At 42.5% G+C, this 23,812-nt stretch overlaps 1 protein-coding gene across 1 annotated transcript in view; it reads right to left on the bottom strand.

Moving 5' to 3' along the window:
- Window positions 1-23,812, bottom strand: part of LOC142194092 (uncharacterized) — a 412,519-nt gene that overhangs the window by 241,017 nt on the left and 147,690 nt on the right. Inside the window, exons 46-48 of the mRNA XM_075263119.1 lie at window positions 7,142-7,345; window positions 5,095-5,285; window positions 4,498-4,655 (exon numbers count right to left, since the gene is read on the bottom strand). Of these exons, the coding sequence (XP_075119220.1) occupies window positions 4,498-4,655; window positions 5,095-5,285; window positions 7,142-7,345 (553 nt within the window). The remainder of the gene's footprint in view (window positions 1-4,497; window positions 4,656-5,094; window positions 5,286-7,141; window positions 7,346-23,812) is intronic.

Here is a 23,812-nt window from a genome sequence, read left to right on the forward strand (position 1 = left end):
CAGACAATTTGTCCAAAACCATTTTTTCGAAGACATCAATACATTTATATTCACATGGGGGTGGATTTTTTCGATTCTTAGGTCTTAGATTAGTTGCCTGTATCGTTTCATTAAGACCCTGTGCTTCAAGGTACAGGCTTTCTAGGGTCCTAATCCCCTCCAAGTCTCCCACATCAACCCCTAATTCACGTGCTCTTCTGTTTTCCACTGTCGACATGAATTTAGCCCAGCGTAATTTGCGTGTAAAAAGTGCAATATCTTTGGCCCACTCGAACTGCCTGAATGAGTTAGTTGGTACATAGGAAAGACCCTTCTTTAATACTGATTCTTCACAAGATGATAGAGGGCGTTTGGATAGATTAATAACCTGCAAAGAATCTGACAAGGCAGTTTCCATTACTGCCCTGGGGCTGGTTCTGTCCTGCTCCGCAACAGATATTGTGTAATTTGCGGGGTTTGGGCTAAAAAACCTCCTCCACCGCTGTTAGTACCGCTGCCAGCACCTTCTCTACCCAGATTTCTCGACTTAGGTTTTCCCCTATAGGATGGGTTATAGAGAGACAACAAAGCATACTGGGAGACAGAACGTACAGCATCAGCTAGTGAGGCGTCGTCATCAGATTTTGAGTATTCTGACAGTGAGCGATATAGTCGAAAAAGGGATGCACCTCGCAGTAATAGGGGTCGAGGGTATAACCCATCCTATAGGGGAAAACCTAAGTTATAACACGAAGTCATCTTTTCCCTCTAAGTAGGGAGAGCACATGGCTAGGTAGGACGCAGTTGGCAGGGACATTCAGATGTGGCTCATGTAGAGCCTGTGCCTATATACAGCGGGGTAATGAAATAAGGGCCTGTGCTACAGGTCGTACTTACCAAATTAACCCCTTCCCGACATGCGCCATAATAGTACGGCGCGTGTCGGGTCTGTAACTATGGCGACCGCCCGGGAGCCGGGCGGCCGTCATAGCCGCCGGGTGTCTACTGCTTTAAGCAGTAGACAACCGGCTCTAATGCCTCCGATCGGTCCCCGGACCGATCGGAGGCATTAACCCCTCCGGCGCTGCTGTCAAAGGCGCCGGAGGCGCCATTTTCCCGGCGGCGCTTGGGCGCCGCCATTTTGGCAGGGATCGCCGGCTCCTGGAGCATGCTCCAGGGCCGACCCCCCGTTGCCATGACAGCCGGGAGCCTTGTTAAAGGCTTCCAGCCGGTCTGCAAATTCTCTCTTTTGCAGGCTGGTGTATACAGCCTGCAAAAGAGATGATGATTTTTTGCAATGCATTAGCATTGTAATGCATTGCATTAGTGATCAGACCCCCTGGGGTTCAACACCCCTAGGGGGTCTAATAAATGCAAAAAAAAAATTAAAAAAAAGTAAAAAAAAATATAAAAAAATATAAAAAGTATTAAAAGTTCAAATCACCCCCCTTTCCCTAGAACAAATATAAAAGTAGTTAAAAACTGTGAAACACATACATGTTAGGTATCCCCGCGTCCGAAATCGCCTGCTCTACAAATCTATAAAAAAAAATTTCCTGTTTGGTAAACGCCGTAGCAGGAAAAATAGTCAAAAATGCCAAACTGCCGTTTTTTCACTGTTTTAATTCTGATAAAAATTTGAAAAAAAAGTGACCAAAGCAATAACATTTCCTGAAAATGGTAGAACTAAAAAGTACACCCGGCCCCGCAAAAAAAGACGCCCTATGCATCCCCGTACACCTATGTATAAAAAAGTTACGGCCGTCGGAATATGGCGACTTTTAGAAAAAAAAATTTTTAACACCGTTTTGGAATTTTTTTTAGGGGTCAAAATGTAAATAAAACCATATAAATTTGGTATCCCTGGAACCGTACCGAAACACAGAATATAGGGGACATGTCATTTTGGCTGCACAGTGAACGCCGTAAAACCAAAGCCCGTAAGAAAGTCGCAGAAATGCATTTTTTCTTCAAATCCACCCCATTCTGAATTTTTTCCCTGCTTCCCAGTACATTATATAGAATAATTAATGGTGGCATCATGAAGAAAAAATTGTCCCGCAAAAATTAAGACCTCATATGACTCTGGGAGCGGAGAAATAAAAAAGTTATGGGGTTTAGAAGGAGGGGAGTCAAAAACGAAAAACAAAAATCAAAAAATCCCATCGGCGGGAAGGGGTTAAAGAATTTTCCAACTGTAAGACAGAAGGAGTTGTCTATGTAATGACATGCCCATGCCCACTCAATTATGTGAGTAAAACCCGTAGACAACTGCGTCGTAGAGTACTTGACCATGTTGGGGATGTTGTAAGAAGAACTGACACCCCGGTGTCTAAACACATCTGGGAATGCCACAGGGGTGATCCCTTTGCATTGAAATTCCAGGTGATTGAACGAGTTCCAAAACATGTACGGGGTGGTGACTGGGACAATCAGATTCTGCGCCGGGAGGCCTTCTGGATATTCCAATTCTCATCTGTCAAACCTCGGGGTCTTAATGATAATATATCTTTTTTACCATTTGTCTGAATTGTGGTACTATAACCATCATATAACCATCATTTTACAACTAAGTATCATAGGCAGTCAGTGAGTTCGAAAGTCTCCATCACATGCACTTTTTGTACACGGTGGTGTGAAGGGAGCCAGAACCTTCTAATAAATCCTTAATTTTTGGGCTGGGACCAGGAGTCGAGATGTGCTGTTACATCTTGATTCCAGATGTTGGTGCCAGTAATGGTAAACATAGGGCAGGCTGCATACATGGTGCGGCTGGATGATGCGGTACCGAATATGTTATCATCAGGTACGGGGATGTAATACATCTCCAGTTTTACAAACTGGTACCGGCATTTTCACATTGGGCACACAGTGGAGGCTATTCCCATGATGCGGTTCCAGAATGCGGTATCTCTCCTATTGTCAATGTATAGAGAGATCGTTGCATGTATGTGAAATGGAATCCGTTTGTTGGCTCTAGTGTGCCGAGGGCTTGGTTTGCCGAGATTTATTGATGCATCCCAGGTACTGGGATGTATTGATGCATTTCCAGTTTTACAAGCTGGTACCGGCGTTTTCACGTTGGGCACACAGTGGAGGCTGTTCACATGATGCGGTTCCATAATGCGGTATCTCTCCTATTGTCAATATATAGAGAGATCGTTGCATAGATGTGAAATGGAATCCGTTTGTTGGCTCTAGTTTACCAAGGGTCACGACAGCGTGACTATCTGAATGCCCATAAGATGAGATGATGGATATTTAGTGTTTTTACTCACCATCGATATACTTACCTATTGAGCTTCTCTGAGAACGGACGCGGTCTCCTCCTAGCAGAGCCCGTGATACGCCCACGACACTCCCTCTGGGCCATGTGACATGCATGGAACCGCCCGACGCTATTGATTGGACGGTGCCGAGAGGGGGCGGGTTTTTACCTCACTCGGTGACTATATATGAGTGAGGAGTTTCGAACGCAGTGTCAGACCTTATGAAAGTAGCGGCACCTACCACAAGGGTCCCGCGAACTGTGGTTTTGACCGCACACCGGCATCTAGGTGTTAGGCAGGGTGATGATAGTCTCCTGATGAGTACTATACGAAACGCGTTGAGACTGATCATATGTATCTGAGGGGTGAACGGCTGCTGTGCAACGATACAGCCACCCCAACAATTTGTTTGGTACCCTTATCATCAGTGGGAAGCATGCCAAAACGCTGCTTTTAGCCATCAAGTTGAGTGCTTAATTGTATATAATTTAAGCCTGCTTCCGACAGATGAGGTGTAGCTGCACCTAAATGGTAGCAGCTCAACTATATACCCTTTGTTGCTGTAGCTGTCAGGTCTATGTTACAGATCCCCACTGATATATCAATCAACATCTCCATTTACCCTTTAAGACAATAGGGATATGGTTATAACTCTGAGATATATCTTTATGTAGGAGCATTATCCATCACTTACTGACGGCTCAGTTATTTAGGGGTCTGTAGATAGGTGTTCTACTTCCATGGGGAGCACATGTTCTATTGAGGATCCTTTATTTTTAAACGAATAAAATAAAAGTTATATTTTATTAATTTTCTTTTGGGGGGGACAACTCTGGTTTTTGATATTATTTGAATGGTTACCCTCGATCCTGGTTTAGGTACTTATGTTTGAGCCATTTGAAACTTGTTACCAGTCTCACTAGTCAAGAGTTAGCCATGACGGATAATATATGAACACTTCAACCAGCTGCATAGTGATTCAGCTAAATTGGTTTGGAATCCATGCTTATGTCACTCTGTGCTAGTTCTCTCATCTGTTGTATGACTATATCACAATCCATATTACCGTAATTTAAAACTATTATAAAATGATTATCCAGATACTGAAAAGAAATCACCTGCCCTGTTAATAATTTTAGAGACACGAGTAGGGTGTTTTGGGGATATAAAATATCAACACTAAGGAAAAAATATTTATCCTGTAATAAATAAAGCTGATTTCTTGTGCAGTCCAATTGCTAATACTTACCCATTGCTTTTATTTATGAACCCCAATAAGTGGCCAGACTGAAGAGCTTTGGTGTATACAGTATCTGTCTTAACAATCTTCCCTTGCATAGAGAGTGTTTCCATGAACATTTTGATACATGCAGTCTTCCCACAGCCAGCGGGCCCTATCACTGCCATCTGGGCAAAAGAGAAAACATAATTGTGAGCCATATTTTCCTTTGTTTAGTGTTTATATCATGCATCTATAATGCTGTGTAATCTAGGTGAGACCATGAACAACGGGCATTGATGTATCTATAGAGTGATAATAAACTCACAAGCATGGTGCATGGTGTGCATTGGCATCAAACTTAAAATTAACGGGGTTACATATTACAGGTTGTCCAGGAAGACATGTAACTCTGAAGAATCAGTAACATTTGTTTCAGTGACTCCAGCATGCGACTGTTTATAAGGCTTTGTTAGCCCAGAGATGGCTATAACATGTCTGCTGCAAATGATCATGGTATGCCAGGCATCTGTACTTCATGGATATGTAGCCTGCAGCAAGCACAATCATCCCAATAACTTTGATGATGCATTCAAATTAGTCATTATGAGCTACATCTGTACTTACTGTTTGGTATTTTGGTGCCAGCTGAACCAGATGGGAAACTTTGGATACAAATGTGTTACTGGGAAAAATATGACATTTTTCTGCAGCTTTTATTATGGCACTCGGGATGCTGGTTTCTTCTGTACATTCAGATGAGGGAACCTGCTGTCCAGGACCATATTTTCGAGCAATGACTGCAGGGATCAGACCATCTGGAGCCAAAGACATAACAGATTTAGTAGTAGAAAATAGTTTATACTGCTGTACACTAAAAAAGCTAATTTACAGGAAAGAGCCTCTGCTTTATTATATGCGCATTTACTGTAAGTATATTAATTGTTACAGTTATGAAAAGCCATATGGTGCTAAAATAAAGAACAGCTTCATACAAATTTGTGAAAACCAGCTTAAATGTATAACAAAGTTATGCATAACAAAGTTGAAACAATAAAAATACATATTTAGTAAAGCAAGAATAGTTATATGAGATGTTTAATCAAATTTTGCTACATGGAACACATGAAAACTCTAATGATACACCAATTTAATGCAAGGCTCTAAGTGTTGGCACCCCTGAAATTTTTCCAGAAAATGAAGTATTTCTCCCAGAAACTTATTGCAATTACACATGTTTTGTTATATACATCGTTATTTATTTTGTGTGTAGTGGAACAAGACATAAAAACTGAGGAATAAAACGGCAGACTGGACATAATTTCAAATAAAAATCGAAAAATAGGTCAGACAAAATTGTTGCCACCTATTCAAAATTGTGGATAAATAACTTTGTTTCAAGCATGCTCATTCAAACTCACCTGTGGCAAGTAACAGGTGTGGACAATATAAAAATCACACTTGAAAGGAGAGAAGCTGGACTCAATCTTTGCATTGTGTGTCTGTATGTGTCACACTAAGCATGGAGAATAGAAAGGGTTAGTTCACATCTGCTTTTGTATTTCATCCCGGGAGAGTCTGTATGAAGACCCCCCGAACGGAATACAAAAGCAATTGCAAGTGCTGTGCTGTAAAAGCACATGGACCCCTTAGACTATAATGGGGTCCGTGCACTTGCCACGCGCTGCCCGCATGAATCATGCAGGCAGGAAAGTAGATTGGGAACCACTTTCTTGTCTGCATGATCCCTGCGGACATCTAACAGTAAGCACAGGGACCCCATTCTAGTCTATGGGTTCCGTGCGCTTTTATAGCACAGCGCATTGCACTTGCGTTTGGTATTCCGTTCAGGAGGTCCCCATGCGGACTCCCCCGGACAGAATCCAAACGCTGATGTAAACAGGGCAAAAGAGAAGAGAACTGTCTGAGGACTTGAGAACCAAAATCGTGGATAAATATCAGCAATCTCAAGGTTACAAATCCATCTCCAGAGATCTTGATGTTCCTTTGTCCACGGTGCACAACATAATTAAGAAGTTTACATCCCATAACACTGTACCTAATCTCCCTGGACGTCAACAGAAGAGAAAAATTGGTGAAAGGTTGCAACACAGGACAGTCCGGATGCCGGATAAGCAACTCCAAGAAAGTGAAGCTTTCCTGCAGACAGTGCCATTTTAACACACTGGTGGGCCCAGTGCAAAGGTTTCTTAAGTGGCCTCCCCCATCACCACATTCCTGACCTTCCCAAATTCTAATACCTCACATAGTATAATACCTCTTTAGTGGCCCATACAATATACAGTAATGCCCCTCTGTGACCTAACCCTTGTGTAAAGAAGGCACTTTTAAGGTCAACTGTCTGCTGTACATTGTTTATTGAAGAATTAAACTTGATTGTGGTTGAATTCTTATTCATTACAATTTTATAGTCTAAACTTCAGTTTTCCTCCTAAGACCTTCACTGGGGTGTCCTCATTTTTGCAACATGGTCTTGAATTAACTTGTTATGAAATTTTGTGTGAGCAAATTAATAAATCTTCTGAAAGGAAACTAAAGGTAATCTGACCAAACAGTTGGTAGGTGAACTATATATTATAATTACTAACCCCTTACAATATTTCATTTATTCGAACAGAAATATGTAGAAAAAAAATCCTTAGGCCCAACTTACCTGCTTTGTTATTAAACATAGCAGTGTTACATGAGTCATTCAGGAAATTCAGTGTGTTTGGCCATTCCGCACTAATAAATGATCTTAAAGCACTTGCTTCATCATTAGATAACTGTATTAACCAACAATTCTGTATTGCAATGGCCACTGCTCTATCCTCAAGTGTCTGTTTCCAGTTTTCTTGAATATTTTCCAATTCTTTCCCTGTAATAAAACCACATTCTCACTATTAGGTCAAAATATATTCTCAGAAACTGCTTATGCTATTACACTTATTAGACTGAATATATTAAGATAGGTACAACAGAACTTAAATGTGACACATTTGTCTCCAGCGCAGCCAATGTTTAACCCCTTTACAACAGAGGCAAAAAACACCTTGAGGCTGAGGCCCTACGTTGCAGAAATGCAGCTTTTTTGTTGCAGATTTTGTTGCGGTTTTTTGAGCCAAAGCCAGGAGTGGCTTGAACAGAAGGTAGATGTATAAGTAGTTTATATATATCTTCCATTCCTCTTGTAGCCATTCTTAACTTTGGCTCAAAAAGACATGACATAAAACCTGTGGAAACGTGAAGTCTTAGCCTAAAAGAGATTTCTAGCCTAAAATTTTGTTTTTTAATTAAGCTGGGGCAGGTGAAAAAAATAAAAAGAAAACATACTTACCTGTCCCCGATGCTTTGCTATTCTATCAGCACAGTCTGGTCCTTCAGCTTCATTGTTGCCTTGCTGTGGAAGTCTCTGCTGCACATGACTGCTTAGGCCAATCAGCGGCCTCAGCAGAAGGAATCTGATACATTATAGCCAGGGAGGAGGAATTCCACTGGAAGAAGACAGCCGAGAAGCAGGACCAGACTGAGCTGGCACAACACTGGAGTACCAGGGACGGGTGATTATGATTTTTTAAAAAAAAAAATAAATAAATAAAAAAATTCACCTTCTCTGGCCTAAATAAAAAAATAATATTTTAGTCTAGAAAACCTCTTTAAGGACACTGCCCTTTTTTTTCAAAACTGACATGTGTCACTTTATGTTATGCATGTTATGCAATATCTTTGACACATTGTATTTCATGTTAGTTATAAATATTAGTCAATATTTTTTGCACCTATTTCTAAAAAAAAAATTAGCAAGTGGTATAGTGAGCATTTTTAACACTTTTGGAAATAATTTTGTTTCCAAAAATGAATGCGCAGCTGAGTGAAAAATTGCAATTTTTCCAGAGACATTCCATTTCAGTACTCAATATGTTACACCCTCCTTGTGTCAGCAAATAAACACAATCAAAAATTGTTAGGCTAAAGCTAACACAGTTTTTGAGGGGGGGGGGGGTTGCAGCTTTTGCTGTGATTTTTTGAGCCAAAGCCAAGAGTGGATTGTGCAGAAGATAGAAGTATAGGAGCTTCCCATATGTTTCTCATTCCTTTTTTAGCCATTCTTGGCTTTGACTCAAAAAACGCAGAAAAATCTGCAACAAAAATAACTGCGTTTCTGCAACGTGAGGCCTCAGCCTTGAGCAGTTATCCCTGACACAGAAGCCTTTGGAATATTACCTATTTCTGGAAACATTTTGACACTCATCATCAGCTGTGCATTCATTTCTGTCAAACTAAATTAATGCAACACTAACATTTAACATGGTTAAAAATGTTTACTGTACCCCTGGATAAATTTCTTCAGTGGTGTAGTTTGCAACATGGTGTCATGTGTCAGGGGATTACACTTTACCAGCATTTCAGGGGCTCTGCAAAATAGGCATGACGTCCAAAAACCAAACTGTCTAAATCTGTGCTCCAAAAGCAAACTGCAGTCATGAGATAGCGATGGGGGATTAGGAGTGTCAATCAGGTAAGGGCAACCCATTAGATGCCGTGTCATGATTGATCAAGGCATCTAAGTGGTTAACACCTGCAACTGTAGCTTAGCTCTGGCCGTGGGTGTTACAGGCGGGTGTCAGCTGACATCCGTTCCTGATGTCACCCAATCAGCTCCTGAGCGGGTGACACTACCATGTCAAAACAGTATGTCTTGGTGTGTTAAGACACACATTCCCATGACATTCCCAGCAGTGTAACAATCGTGGTTGCAGGTAGTGTGACCAAGCCCCAGAGCATTCTGAAAGTGATGTCTCACTTGTAAAGATAATACATGACTGGCACTTATCTCTGCTGACTATGTCTAGGTCAAGGTAATGAACTCCCCAGGCATTGAGTTACAAGGTTGCTGTTTCAAGGTAGCCAGCAATCAGGTTATTGGAATTTCCATGACCATTGTCATGAAGTTGTAGTAGGGACCCGTCATTGTCTAACCCCTTTTAAGGGGTTGCCTAGTTCTATTGTTCCATGATCTCCTCAGTATAAACCATCAAAAATAGATCAGTGGGAATCCAACTCTCGGAACCCCTGCTGATTAGTTAGTTGAAGGGACCACGACTCTTGACCCCATCTAAAGGTAGGAGACGAATAGCCTTTCTAAAGGCTATTCCGACGTGTTATCCACAGAAAAAAGTTTTTTAATGGTAGAATCCCTTTAAAAAACTATAAGGAGAAAAATAAATTGTGCAAAAGACAAATAAAAGAGGCGAAGATTGAGGCTGAGAGAAAAATTGCCAAGGAAAGTAAAAGTAATCCAAAATTATTCTTTAATTACATAAATAAGAGAACAAAAACCGACAATGTGGGCACTCTCAAAAATAATCTAGGTGTAATGGTGGAGGAGGAGGAGGAAAAAGCACAAGTATTAAATGCCTTCTTCTCTACAGTGTTTACACAAGAAAATCCATTGGCCAGCAACATGAATAGGGGTAATGTTAACTCTCAATTGAATGTCACCTGCTTAAACCAGGAAGAAGTACGGCGCCGCCTGCAAAACACTAAAATAGAGAAATCGCCCGGTCCAGATGGTATACACCCCCGAGTTCTGAGGGAATGAAGCATGGTCATAGATAGACCCTTGTATCTAATATTTAAGTATTCAGTAATGACTGGGTCTGTTCCACAGGATTGGCGAATAGCAAATGTAGTGCCAATTTTCAAAAAGGGGTGTAAAAATGAACCTGGAAACTATAGGCCAGTAAGTTTGACTTCTGTGTTGGGTACGATATTTGAGTGCTTTCTAAGAGATGCTATCCTGGAGTATCTCAATGTAAATAATCTTATAACACCAAATCAGCATGGGTTTATGAGGAATCGGTCCTGTCAGACTAATCTGATCAGCTTCTATGAGGAGGTGTGTTCAAGACTGGACATGGGTAATGCAGTAGACATGGTGTACCTGGACTTTTCAAAGGCTTTTGATACTGTTCCACATAAACGGTTGGTATGCAAAATGAGAATTTTGGGACTGGGGGAAAACATATGCATTTGGGTTAGCAACTGGCTCACTGATAGGAAACAGAGGGTACTTGTTAATGGTAAATATTTAGACTGGGCCACAGTCACCAGTGGGGTGCCGCAAGGGTCAGTATTAGGTCCTCTCTTGTTTAATATCGTTATTAATAACCTGGTAGAGGGTTTACAAAGCAGGGTGTCCATATTTGCAGATGATACTAAACTTTGTAGAGTAATCAATAATGAGGAGGATAGTAGAATATTACAAGGGGATCTAAGGAAACTGGAAGCATGGGCGGAGACTTGGCAAATAAGGTTTAATGTTGACCAATGTAAGGTAATGCACTTTGGTTGATGTAATAAAATGTATGATTGTGTACTTAATAGTAAATTACTGGGTGAGACTGCCAATGAAAAAGACTTAGGGCCCCGATATACAAGAAAGACATAAGTGAACTTGAAAAAGTGCAAAGACGGGCAACCAAAATGATTAGGGGAATGGGTGGACTGGAGTACAACGATAAATTAACAAACGTGGGGTTATTCAGTTTAGAGGAAAGACGTCTACAGGGAGATCTAATAACAATGTACAAATACATGAAGGTACAATACAAAGAACTTTCTAAGGATATTTTTACACCTAGGCCAGTGACAGTGGCAAGAGGACACCCTCTACGTCTGGAAGAGAGAAAGTTTCACCAGAAACATAGACGGGGATTCTTCACAGTAAGAACAGTGAGGCCATGAAACTCTCTACCTGGAATAACTTTCACCACCTCCAACAAATCCAGCTCTTTACATCAATGAGTAGGTGTTTTACAATCTAAGGTAAATGCCCAAACCCCCACCTCCCCACCTACCATCTAAATTACTTACTGTACCAAAAATCTATAATTACCTAGATCACGGGGGTGGTCATGTGACCGCCCCAAGCACATTTTCCAATTTTCCAGTGAAATTCCATTCCGAATGGAGAAAATAGAACGTCACCAATACTAAATAGTACCTACTCACCATATTTTTGATAACATCGATTATAGGTACTATAGCTTTTAGGTCTCCAGGCACACAGCTTCCCTCATCACTTGAATGATTGGAGGTGACCAAGTTACTATTTCATTACAAAAATCCCCTCATGATTCCTGGTGACTACAGGATAAAACAGTTAGGGATTAATAGGGTGATAACAGGGTTCAGAATTGGTACTGCCCTTGTTACGTTGGGAGTTATATATGATTAACTAGGGTACAGTATAGGGCAAAGAAGGGACTGACCATTTTAGCTGAATACTGGACTGATCTGACTTGGTTGGACCACTGCAATCCTATCATGTAACCAAAGGGAACGAAGCTAATACCAGTCACATAGTTGCCACACTGGTCTAAAACCTTACCAAAGACCTCCTGTCCAAAGTTCAGGCTTCACCTACTGCATTTCTCAAACTTATACTATATCTGCTTTTTATCCCACTTTTTAAAATGTTTGTATTATATACCTATACATTAACCACATAAATGAGATAGAGATCTTGATACATCTGCCTAAATTATTTACACCATCCCCCATATCCCCCTATATCGTCTACCACAGGGTTTACAGCAATGGCTTTACAGTTTTGTATACCAAAATTGGGGAGAGGACATGCTTGCGCCACCCTGTCCCTTAATCCTACTACTGTATTACAGGGGCCCACAAAAATAAATTGTCTGTATGGGGTCCTGATATTTCCGATGGCAGTCCTGGTAGCTAAGTAATTAAAGTTAAACATGACCTTGCACTACTATGCATAAAGTGTTTAAAGGGGTTATCTAGATCACCAAAGGTGATGATCTAGCCTTAAGATAGGCCATCCCAATTTTTTACATCTGTTCATCATGAGTGCTGATCAGCAGATCAAAGGGTCTGTATTTTCTTTAGTATCTTCCAAATACAACTTTGTCATTTGGATAGGTCATCAATATCAGATCGATAGGGGTCATACACCTGCTAACCCCACCGATCAGCTCTTCTCAGCAGCTGCTATATGGAGAACTGTGCTGGAAACAGATAGATCAATTTTCCATATAGTGGTTGTGCTGAGTTATTGTAGTTCAGTTCTCCTTCATTTGTATAAGAGCTTAGCTACAGTAACTTAGCTGTGCCACTATACAAAGGACAGAGCTTCTGCTTACAGATTTGTTCTCTGTGTAGTGGCGGCAGAGAACAGCTGATCAGCAAGGGTCTCAGTGTCGGACCCCAGCCAATCTGATATTGCTGACCTATCCTAATAGGATAGGTCTTCATTATCATTTGTTCAGAAAAACCTGCTCTGGCTGATCAGCAGACTAACCTACTGACCGACTTAACTTCTTGTGCAGAACACCAGCACACCAAAGAGTAAATAGTTTAAACTCTTTCAGTACAAAGATACAGTAAGACTTGTCACTCATTTTGATGATATGATTGAAGAGGTCCCCTTTTGGTAATGGCTATGTAAATACGTTATGGATAACATAGCGATTCATGTTTACACGTGGTATACATTTTTCCATAGATAAAACTTTACTAAAGTCTTTGCTTTGCTAAAATGTCAATATTCATTAAAGTTAATTGAAATATAATACATTAAAGTATAGTTTCTCAACCTGCATCTCTAAAACTAGGCAAATAAAAAAATAAAGATTTAAAATAATATTACTGATTGATAACTACATACTTATCTGAACAGGCTTATCTACTTATAGCACCATCAGGAGTCTGTCTTCTGCATTCAGAAAAGTCTGAAGGCATAGTAGACTCAAGAGAAATACATAGAATATTCCTCACTAGCAGGTGAAAAACTACTAAATCAATGACATTTTTACCATGTAAAAAGAATTGTAAAGCCAACACAGTTGGGAAACTAAATATTGTGCAGAATAGTCACAATGAATGCGTCTGCCAATAATACAGTTTAGGATTGAACAACACCTTCATCATATTCCATTGAATATCTGATCCATCTAGTGAGCCAATATCCGATAATATTTGATTAAGTTGCCCTTCTTGTTTTGCAGTAATGTGATTTACTTAATGTCCTCAGTGTCTCAACATAAGAATTGTAATTCAACACACACATTTTCTCCATCTAATTTCTGGATCACAAAGAAATTGGTCAGAATTCAAAATGTCAGTGTCTGGTTAGCAATTCAGATGCAAGCAGAAGTAATTACGGCTTTTCATATTCTGGCATGCTGCACTGCATCAAAACTGACACAAATTCTGGGTTCCCTAATACCACAGTGAGAAAATTAGTGTCCGAAATGATATGGAAATATACTGCTCAGAGATTAATAACTGCTCTTCCAGAAAGAAAGATGGTCCTTTCAGTAGGTCTATTAAAGTGTGTGAAAGAATAGAGAATATAGCCGTGATGCCATGTCTCCTGGAGGCAGCCAGCTCTACATTATTACCCACAAGCTGTAATCACTTCTGTCACTTGCATTCTGATGTATAGAAAGAGAAGTGCATAACTTGTGCACCAATCCAATATGCCATTTTGTTGAGAAAACACTATAGTTATCCTGCATTGAAGTCTTGAGTGTTGGTTATTTATATATTTCCTCAGTGAAATTGATGTCGTACATTAAGCAGCTCAAACCGTTTAGGGAATATTCATCCAAGGTGAAAAGAAAATTCCAATAATTTTGCAATAATATTGTAAATGAATGGCATATACTGCAAGAAGGCAAAACCTGTCTGAACACAAGTAATGATTGTGCTTTTGCTAAGTTGGTATTTGCCTGTCCTTTGCCTTAGGGCCGCTTCACATGACTGTGATCAAGTCAAAAAACATGGTCAAAAAATATGGTCAATGTCTCGACCACATTACCCAACCATGACTTGTATAAATAGAAGTTACAGCATCATGCTGTTTTATGATGTTGTGACCCTCAGACACTGGAGTAACGATATGGGTCGCATTGGTCATGGCTGTGACTGGGCTCAGAAGCCAAGAGGATCATAAGGTCAACATCATCAACATCATTAACTGGAAAATGTTCTCCTTTCTGACTTTCTTTGATGGCTTTGCAGTCTGTGTATCATAAATTTATGACCTCTGCCTTCTGGTGAGCTGGAATGAGAAAATTTATGGTGCACAACCTTCCACTGCCAAAAAGGAGAATATGAACCCTTATATGGCAAAAGTATTAGTTCATCAGTAACATATAGTCAAGGAGGGATTCTGTAGCAGAAAGTGTGTTAAATAAGTGCGAATGATGGGAAACCATTCATACCATTAAAGTTTTCATTGCAGTTTGGGGGCAGATAGACAAGGAAAGTAAAATGTAAATGCTGCTAAAGTCCACAGATGAGATACAGCTGGGGACACACCTGGCTCAGGCGCCACTTGGGATTCAGCTGTTCATCTATGGACCAGTCCATAAAGGCCTTGGAAAACAGATGGGGGATTGTGGGAGTAATTTGTTAGTGAATGTAGACTGTGAAAAAAGGAAACCGGGGTATTTCATGAGAAAGAGAGGGGTCACATGGAGTAGTCTGTGAGAGAGGAGGACCATAGGGAGCATTCTGTGAGAGATAGGAGCATAAATAGCAGTCTTTCTGAAAGGTCAGACCATGGGGAGCAGTTTGTGTGAGAGAAGTGATGTCTGTCCATTAAGTCCATTGAGACTTCCTACTACAGATACAACACTGGACACATACACCAGATATACAACATTAACACGTTCTATGCCCAAAACCACCAGGGATATTAGTACTAACTAATTTTTAACCTTTGATACTAACATTAACCCTATCACTGCTGTAGACTAAAAGAGATGTAGACATTAATGTTGCAGAACCCAGTAATGTAACCATAACTACGTAGCTAACCATGGCAAATTATTTGACTCCACAGAGCAACATTTTATTTTTTATTGCCATTCTAGAAGTAGTATCCATGCAGTAGTTTGGAGTTTTATTATCTCGATTCTAGTGATCATTCCCACATCACAGACCTCACCAATGCTATCTGTAATAAGGTACGGGGCCACAGTCTACCCCACTGTATACCGCATCTCAAGACAATTTCAGTCCCTCATTTTGAAATTTATATTTAAAAACATTTCACCACTTCCACCAATTCAAGTATCTGTGAACAGGCGCTGCTCCACTGATTCCACCACAGTTAGAATTGTTTCTCTAGCTCCACACCATCCCCAAACAAGTGCAGTTACATCAGAAAGGCATTGTCAGGCAAGGGAGCATGATTCTGAACTCCAATCAGAGGCAGCCAATGTCAGAGCTCAGAGTCCTACCCCTTGCCTACTCCTCTGTGCATAACTTTTCTCTACGTTAATTTTCATTGGTTTCTGCAACAGAGTCTCCAATGGACTCCAATGAACCTGGCCTAACACTGCCCACCTCACAGTAGAGAGACGAAATAGCATTCCAGGCACCAAAACTAACAGCACTTATTTCTCAGGAATGGTGAGGGCTAGACAAAACATTCCAACAGTTCCAGAATCACTGGAATAATAGCTATTAATTGATGTAAAAAGCTGGATTTGTTGGAAGTGATGAAAGGTCGTCTTTAATTATTTTCAAACACTAGATTATGAATTATTTTGCACTCTTAGATTCTATTTAAGGAAATCTATTTAATGACATCAAGTGACTGATCTACACTTGTTTAGTTCTTCCTGCTAAGACAATAAACACAGATACATCAATACAAGCAAGGAATTATGTTTAGCTGTAAGGAAAAGTGTTTTGTAACTCATTGGAGGCAAAGAATGATTCATCCAAGCAAGAAGTTATGTAACAACATGTCATCTGCTGAGATATACCTCTGCTTCAACAAGAGCAAAGTCAACAGTCAAAGTGGAATATAAATATATGTCACATAAGATCCTTAAAGCTTTTTGATGTAGTCTCTAGGAAATGTGCCATGAGATATAAACACCAATTTATGTTTACTTCAAACAGCTAGAAACAGAGCCAATGCTAGTATTTCTTTTCCTGGCGTATATATTACAGAGATACAAGCTTATATCTGCAAATCATCCTGCAGTCGTGCAGCAGCTATTCCTAAACAATAAAAATCACAAATCCTCTATTGGTATCGTTCACTTTCAATAGTCTCTGCTTGACCTTTTAGCACTAACGTCAATTATTTTATCAACAGTATGATATTAGAGCCAAAGTAACTCTGATAGTAAAAGAAAGGCTTCTCATGTTGTATGTGGAGTGTGATATGAGGGCATCAGGTTACAGATCAGGAGAAGCAGAGTAGATAGATATATAGATTCAATAGTGTTAATATAATTTGTAGTTTATTCATTTAATTTAGTGCTTATTCTGACTTTGGCGTCCATCAGTCAGGTCACCCAATGATCAACAGCCTTCCGTTTATTAGTTTTCTTACAGCGTTAGCTGTTAATCATTGAATAGGACCATCCATTGGAGTCTTAGGCCAGGTTCACACGATGTCTTATGGCACGTAATGTGGTACGTAGACGCCGCGGGAGCTTTTGCGGGCCGTATACGCTCCCATTGTTTTCAATGGGAGCCAGTACCGTATACGCGGCGCTATTTTGCGGCCATGATTTTGCGGCGGCTGCAAATTAGCGCTGCGTATACGGTACCGGCTCCCATTGAAAACAATGGAAGTGTATACGGCCCGCAAAAGCTCCCGCGGCGTCTACGTACCACATTACGTGCCGAAAGACATCGTGTGAACCCGGCCTTAAGCAAGAATATAAATGATACTGTATATCTTTTTCTACAAAACTATATATCAATCTGCACAATGCCCACAGATGAGACTGCATATACAACATGGCAACAAGTTCACCTATCAAAAATCCCACTAAGCAGCAGTTCTGCAAGCCCATGCAATATTTTTACAGATACACGGATATGCACATCACTAAATGTGGCTGAGTGTAATACTGATGCTTATACCCATTTATGTCTGCAAATGCATTTGCATTTAGTATGAGTAGGAGTGACTTAAGAACGATTACACACAACAAAGAAGTAGAATACTTTAAAATGCTAATAGTATATTTTTTCAAGTAAAGTACCCAAGCCTGCATTACATTAAAGGGGTTGTCCAGACATCACATTTTTTACATGGTAAAATCAATTTACATATTAAATAGCTCACTAAATGTAAATTCATTAACCTATGCTTCATTTGCTAATTGATAACCACACAGCTAAGAAATACTTCACTCATTGTAATGTCTCTGCCTGTTCGGGTCACTGCGCCACCTTCTGTTCACATGCTGCGGTGCAGGAGGCGTGTGCAGTTTAATTCCTTGCTTAGAGTTTTTGATTGCACTGTGTGTACACAGCTCTATTTCTGTAATTGAATTTCCACCACACCCATCTCCTGCACCTGGTTTGCCTCTGTTCATGAAATGGTTAATTCTAGGAGGTTGCAGGAGTCAATCTACAGTTTAGTGGCAGGGCTGCTGAGCCACACATGCTCACCTTGTGAAGTGAGACCATACATGTGCCATCTCACTACAGAGAAAGAGTAGAACTGCTATGCCAACTTAGCAGTGAATATCTGTGCATGCTTGACCTTTAATGGGGTTGGCCACTTTCAATCCAATATTGAGACATAATTAAAAAAAAATGTACAATTTTCCAATATACTTTCTGCATCAATTCCTCACAGTTTTCTAGATCTCTGCTTATTGTAATTCATTCTGCTTACTCCCACTGGATAAAAATCAGACCATGGTCATGTGATATACAGTCCATGGTCATGTGTCCATCCATGGTCATGTGTCCATCCATGGTCATGTGTCCATCCATGGTCATATGTCCATTCCATGACCATGGATGTACAATCTATGGTCATGTGATGGACACACAGGTACGTAGCTTGTAATAGCCACATCACAGTAGTCACAAAAATAACCTCAAGCAGATATCTAGAACACCATGACGAATTGATACAAAAAGTATATTGGAAAATGTACAACATTTTATTATATAAACAATAACATTTGTTTCTGAATATTAGTCTTAAAGTGGACAACCCCTTTAATAAAAATAATTACTCCAGGTCATTGCTAGGGAAAATAAAGGATGGGGTACTATTAGTAGTAAGGTCTTTTTTTTGGAAAATTATTTGTATTTGCAAGTATATACCCTTATAAATTACAATGCTAAATTTAGACCTCTGGGAGGGGAAATTAATCCTGAGTCAGCAGGGTTGCACATGACTGTGTGGTAGCCGCTGGCTGTGAATGACATGATGTCCTTCATGTGCCACCCGTGCACCGGTCGTGCTTCTGCGGCCCCATTCATTCATGAATAGGAGCTGCGGAAGCATGGCTGCAAAATCGGACAGGAATAGGACCTGTTCCATATTTTGCGACCCAGGCAGTCGGCCAACACAAGGGACCGTGTAATTCACAGTCATGTGTATGGGCCCATAGAAATGAATGGGTCAGCGTGCCACCTAGGAAAAACCCTGATAGCACACTGATCTTGCACCTGGTTGTCTGCAAGGAGCTTTAAATCTAGAGATGAGCGAACACTAAAATGTTCGAGGTTCGAAATTCGATTCGAACAGCCGCTCAATGTTCGTGTGTTCGAACGGGTTTCGAACCCCATTATAGTCTATGGGGAACAGATACTCGTTAAGGGGGAAACCCAAATCCGTGTCTGGAGGGTCACCAAGTCCACTATGACACCCCAGGAAATGATGCCAACACCTCTGGAATGACACTGGGACAGCAGGGGAAGCATGTCTGGGGGCATCTAACACACCAAAGACCCTCTATTACCCCAACATCACAGCCTAACAACTACACACTTTACACACTCAATACCACCTCTCTGACAGTAGGAAAACACCTTGAAACATGTGTATTTGGCACTTGCAGTGAGGAGAGCTTGTCACCAGCAGTGAATTTGGCCCTTGTAGTAAGTTGAGGTTGGCACCAACATTTGTTTTGAAAATCAGGGTGGATTGAGCCTCTAACCAGCAGAGTTTGGGCAAATTCATGGTGGAGGGAGCCTCTAAAAACCCCAGTTTGGACCAATTCATGGTGGAGGGAGACTCTAAAAACCCCAGTTTGGACCAATTCATGGTGGAGGGAGACTCTAAAAACCCCAGTTTGGACCAATTCATGGTGGAGGGAGCCTCTAAAAACCCCAGTTTGGACCAATTCATGGTGGAGGGAGCCTCTAACCAGCCCAGTTTGGACCAATTAATGGTGGAGGGAGCCTCTAAACAGCCAAGTTTTGGGAAATTCATGGTGGAGGGAGCCTCTAACCAGCCCAGTTTGGACCAATTCATGGTGGAGGGAGCCTCTAAACAGCCCAGTTTGGGCAAATTCATGGTGGAGGGAGCCTCTAACCAGCCCAGTTTGGACCAATTAATGGTGGAGGGAGCCTCTAAACAGCCCAGTTTGGACCAATTAATGGTGGAGGGAGCCTCTAACCAGCCCAGTTTGGACCAATTAATGGTGGAGGGAGCCTCTAACCAGCCCAGTTTGGACCAATTAATGGTGGAGGGAGCCTCTAACCAGCCCAGTTTGGACCAATTAATGGTGGAGGGAGCCTCTAAACAGCCAAGTTTTGGGAAATTCATGGTGGAGGGAGCCTCTAACCAGCCCAGTTTGGACCAATTCATGGTGGAGGGAGCCTCTAAACAGCCCAGTTTGGGCAAATTCATGGTGGAGGGAGCCTCTAAAAAACCCAGTTTGGACCAATTCATGGTGGAGGGAGCCTCTAATTAGCCCAGTTTGGACCAATTAATTGTGGAGGGAGCCTCTAACCAGCCCAGTTTGGACCAATTAATGGTGGAGGGAGCCTCTAACCACCCCAGTTTGGGCAAATTCATGGTGGAGGGAGCCTCTAACCAGCCCAGTTTGGACCAATTAATGGTGGAGGGAGCCTCTAACCAGCCCAGTTTGGACCAATTAATGGTGGAGGGAGCCTCTAACCACCCCAGTTTGGACCAATTCATGGTGGAGGGAGCCTCTAACCAGCCCAGTTTGGACCAATTCATGGTGGAGGGAGCCTCTAAACAGCCAAGTTTTGGGAAATTCATGGTGGAGGGAGCCTCTAACCAGCCCAGTTTGGACCAATTCATGGTGGAGGGAGCCTCTAAACAGCCCAGTTTGGGCAAATTCATGGTGGAGGGAGCCTCTAACCAGCCCAGTTTGGACCAATTCATGGTGGAGGGAGCCTCTAAACAGCCAAGTTTTGGGAAATTCATGGTGGAGGGAGCCTCTAACCAGCCCAGTTTGGACCAATTCATGGTGGAGGGAGCCTCTAAACAGCCAAGTTTTGGGAAATTCATGGTGGAGGGAGCCTCTAAAAAACCCAGTTTGGACCAATTCATGGTGGAGGGAGCCTCTAATTAGCCCAGTTTGGACCAATTAATTGTGGAGGGAGCCTCTAACCAGCCCAGTTTGGACCAATTAATGGTGGAGGGAGCCTCTAACCACCCCAGTTTGGGCAAATTCATGGTGGAGGGAGCCTCTAACCAGCCCAGTTTGGACCAATTAATGGTGGAGGGAGCCTCTAAACAGCCAAGTTTTGGGAAATTCATGGTGGAGGGAGCCTCTAACCAGCCCAGTTTGGACCAATTCATGGTGGAGGGAGCCTCTAAACAGCCCAGTTTGGGCAAATTCATGGTGGAGGGAGCCTCTAAACAGCCCAGTTTGGGCAAATTCATGGTGGAGGGAGCCTCTAACCAGCCCAGTTTGGACCAATTAATGGTGGAGGGAGCCTCTAAACAGCCAAGTTTTGGGAAATTCATGGTGGAGGGAGCCTCTAACCAGCCCAGTTTGGACCAATTAATGGTGGAGGGAGCCTCTAACCAGCCCAGTTTGGACCAATTAATGGTGGAGGGAGCCTCTAACCAGCCCAGTTTGGACCAATTAATGGTGGAGGGAGCCTCTAACCACCCCAGTTTGGACCAATTCATGGTGGAGGGAGCCTCTAACCAGCCCAGTTTGGACCAATTAATGGTGGAGGGAGCCTCTAAACAGCCAAGTTTTGGGAAATTCATGGTGGAGGGAGCCTCTAACCAGCCCAGTTTGGACCAATTCATGGTGGAGGGAGCCTCTAAACAGCCCAGTTTGGGCAAATTCATGGTGGAGGGAGCCTCTAACCAGCCCAGTTTGGACCAATTAATGGTGGAGGGAGCCTCTAAACAGCCAAGTTTTGGGAAATTCATGGTGGAGGGAGCCTCTAACCAGCCCAGTTTGGACCAATTCATGGTGGAGGGAGCCTCTAAACAGCCAAGTTTTGGGAAATTCATGGTGGAGGGAGCCTCTAAAAAACCCAGTTTGGACCAATTCATGGTGGAGGGAGCCTCTAATTAGCCCAGTTTGGACCAATTAATTGTGGAGGGAGCCTCTAACCAGCCCAGTTTGGACCAATTAATGGTGGAGGGAGCCTCTAACCACCCCAGTTTGGGCAAATTCATGGTGGAGGGAGCCTCTAACCAGCCCAGTTTGGACCAATTAATGGTGGAGGGAGCCTCTAAACAGCCAAGTTTTGGGAAATTCATGGTGGAGGGAGCCTCTAACCAGCCCAGTTTGGACCAATTCATGGTGGAGGGAGCCTCTAAACAGCCCAGTTTGGGCAAATTCATGGTGGAGGGAGCCTCTAAACAGCCCAGTTTGGGCAAATTCATGGTGGAGGGAGCCTCTAACCAGCCCAGTTTGGACCAATTAATGGTGGAGGGAGCCTCTAAACAGCCAAGTTTTGGGAAATTCATGGTGGAGGGAGCCTCTAACCAGCCCAGTTTGGACCAATTAATGGTGGAGGGAGCCTCTAACCAGCCCAGTTTGGACCAATTAATGGTGGAGGGAGCCTCTAACCAGCCCAATTTGGACCAATTAATGGTGGAGGGAGCCTCTAAACAGCCAAGTTTTGGGAAATTCATGGTGGAGGGAGCCTCTAACCAGCCCAGTTTGGACCAATTCATGGTGGAGGGAGCCTCTAAACAGCCCAGTTTGGGCAAATTCATGGTGGAGGGAGCCTCTAAAAAACCCAGTTTGGACCAATTCATGGTGGAGGGAGCCTCTAATTAGCCCAGTTTGGACCAATTAATTGTGGAGGGAGCCTCTAACCAGCCCAGTTTGGACCAATTAATGGTGGAGGGAGCCTCTAAAAAACCCAGTTTGGACCAATTCATGGTGGAGGGAGCCTCTAATTAGCCCAGTTTGGACCAATTAATTGTGGAGGGAGCCTCTAACCAGCCCAGTTTGGACCAATTAATGGTGGAGGGAGCCTCTAACCACCCCAGTTTGGACCAATTCATGGTGGAGGGAGCCTCTAACCACCCCAGTTTGGACCAATTCATGGTGGAGGGAGCCTCTAAACAGCCCAGTTTGGGCAAATTCATGGTGGAGGGAGCCTCTAACCAGCCCAGTTTGGACCAATTAATGGTGGAGGGAGCCTCTAAACAGCCCAGTTTGGGCAAATTCATGGTGGAGGGAGCCTCTAACCAGCCCAGTTTGGACCAATTAATGGTGGAGGGAGCCTCTAAACAGCCAAGTTTTGGGAAATTCATGGTGGAGGGAGCCTCTAACCAGCCCAGTTTGGACCAATTAATGGTGGAGGGAGCCTCTAACCACCCCAGTTTGGGCAAATTCATGGTGGAGGGAGCCTCTAACCAGCCCAGTTTGGACCAATTAATGGTGGAGGGAGCCTCTAAACAGCCCAGTTTGGGCAAATTCATGGTGGAGGGAGCCTCTAAACAGCCAAGTTTTGGGAAATTCATGGTGGAGGGAGCCTCTAACCAGCCCAGTTTGGACCAATTCATGGTGGAGGGAGCCTCTAAACAGCCCAGTTTGGGCAAATTCATGGTGGAGGGAGCCTCTAAAAAACCCAGTTTGGACCAATTCATGGTGGAGGGAGCCTCTAATTAGCCCAGTTTGGACCAATTAATTGTGGAGGGAGCCTCTAACCAGCCCAGTTTGGACCAATTAATGGTGGAGGGAGCCTCTAAAAAACCCAGTTTGGACCAATTCATGGTGGAGGGAGCCTCTAAACAGCCCAGTTTGGGCAAATTCATGGTGGAGGGAGCCTCTAACCAGCCCAGTTTGGACCAATTAATGGTGGAGGGAGCCTCTAAACAGCCCAGTTTGGGCAAATTCATGGTGGAGGGAGCCTCTAACCAGCCCAGTTTGGACCAATTAATGGTGGAGGGAGCCTCTAAACAGCCAAGTTTTGGGAAATTCATGGTGGAGGGAGCCTCTAACCAGCCCAGTTTGGACCAATTAATGGTGGAGGGAGCCTCTAACCACCCCAGTTTGGGCAAATTCATGGTGGAGGGAGCCTCTAACCAGCCCAGTTTGGACCAATTAATGGTGGAGGGAGCCTCTAAACAGCCCAG

This window comes from Leptodactylus fuscus, chromosome 2 (genome assembly GCF_031893055.1).
Source record: "Leptodactylus fuscus isolate aLepFus1 chromosome 2, aLepFus1.hap2, whole genome shotgun sequence".
NCBI classification, from domain to species: Eukaryota; Metazoa; Chordata; class Amphibia; order Anura; family Leptodactylidae; genus Leptodactylus; species Leptodactylus fuscus.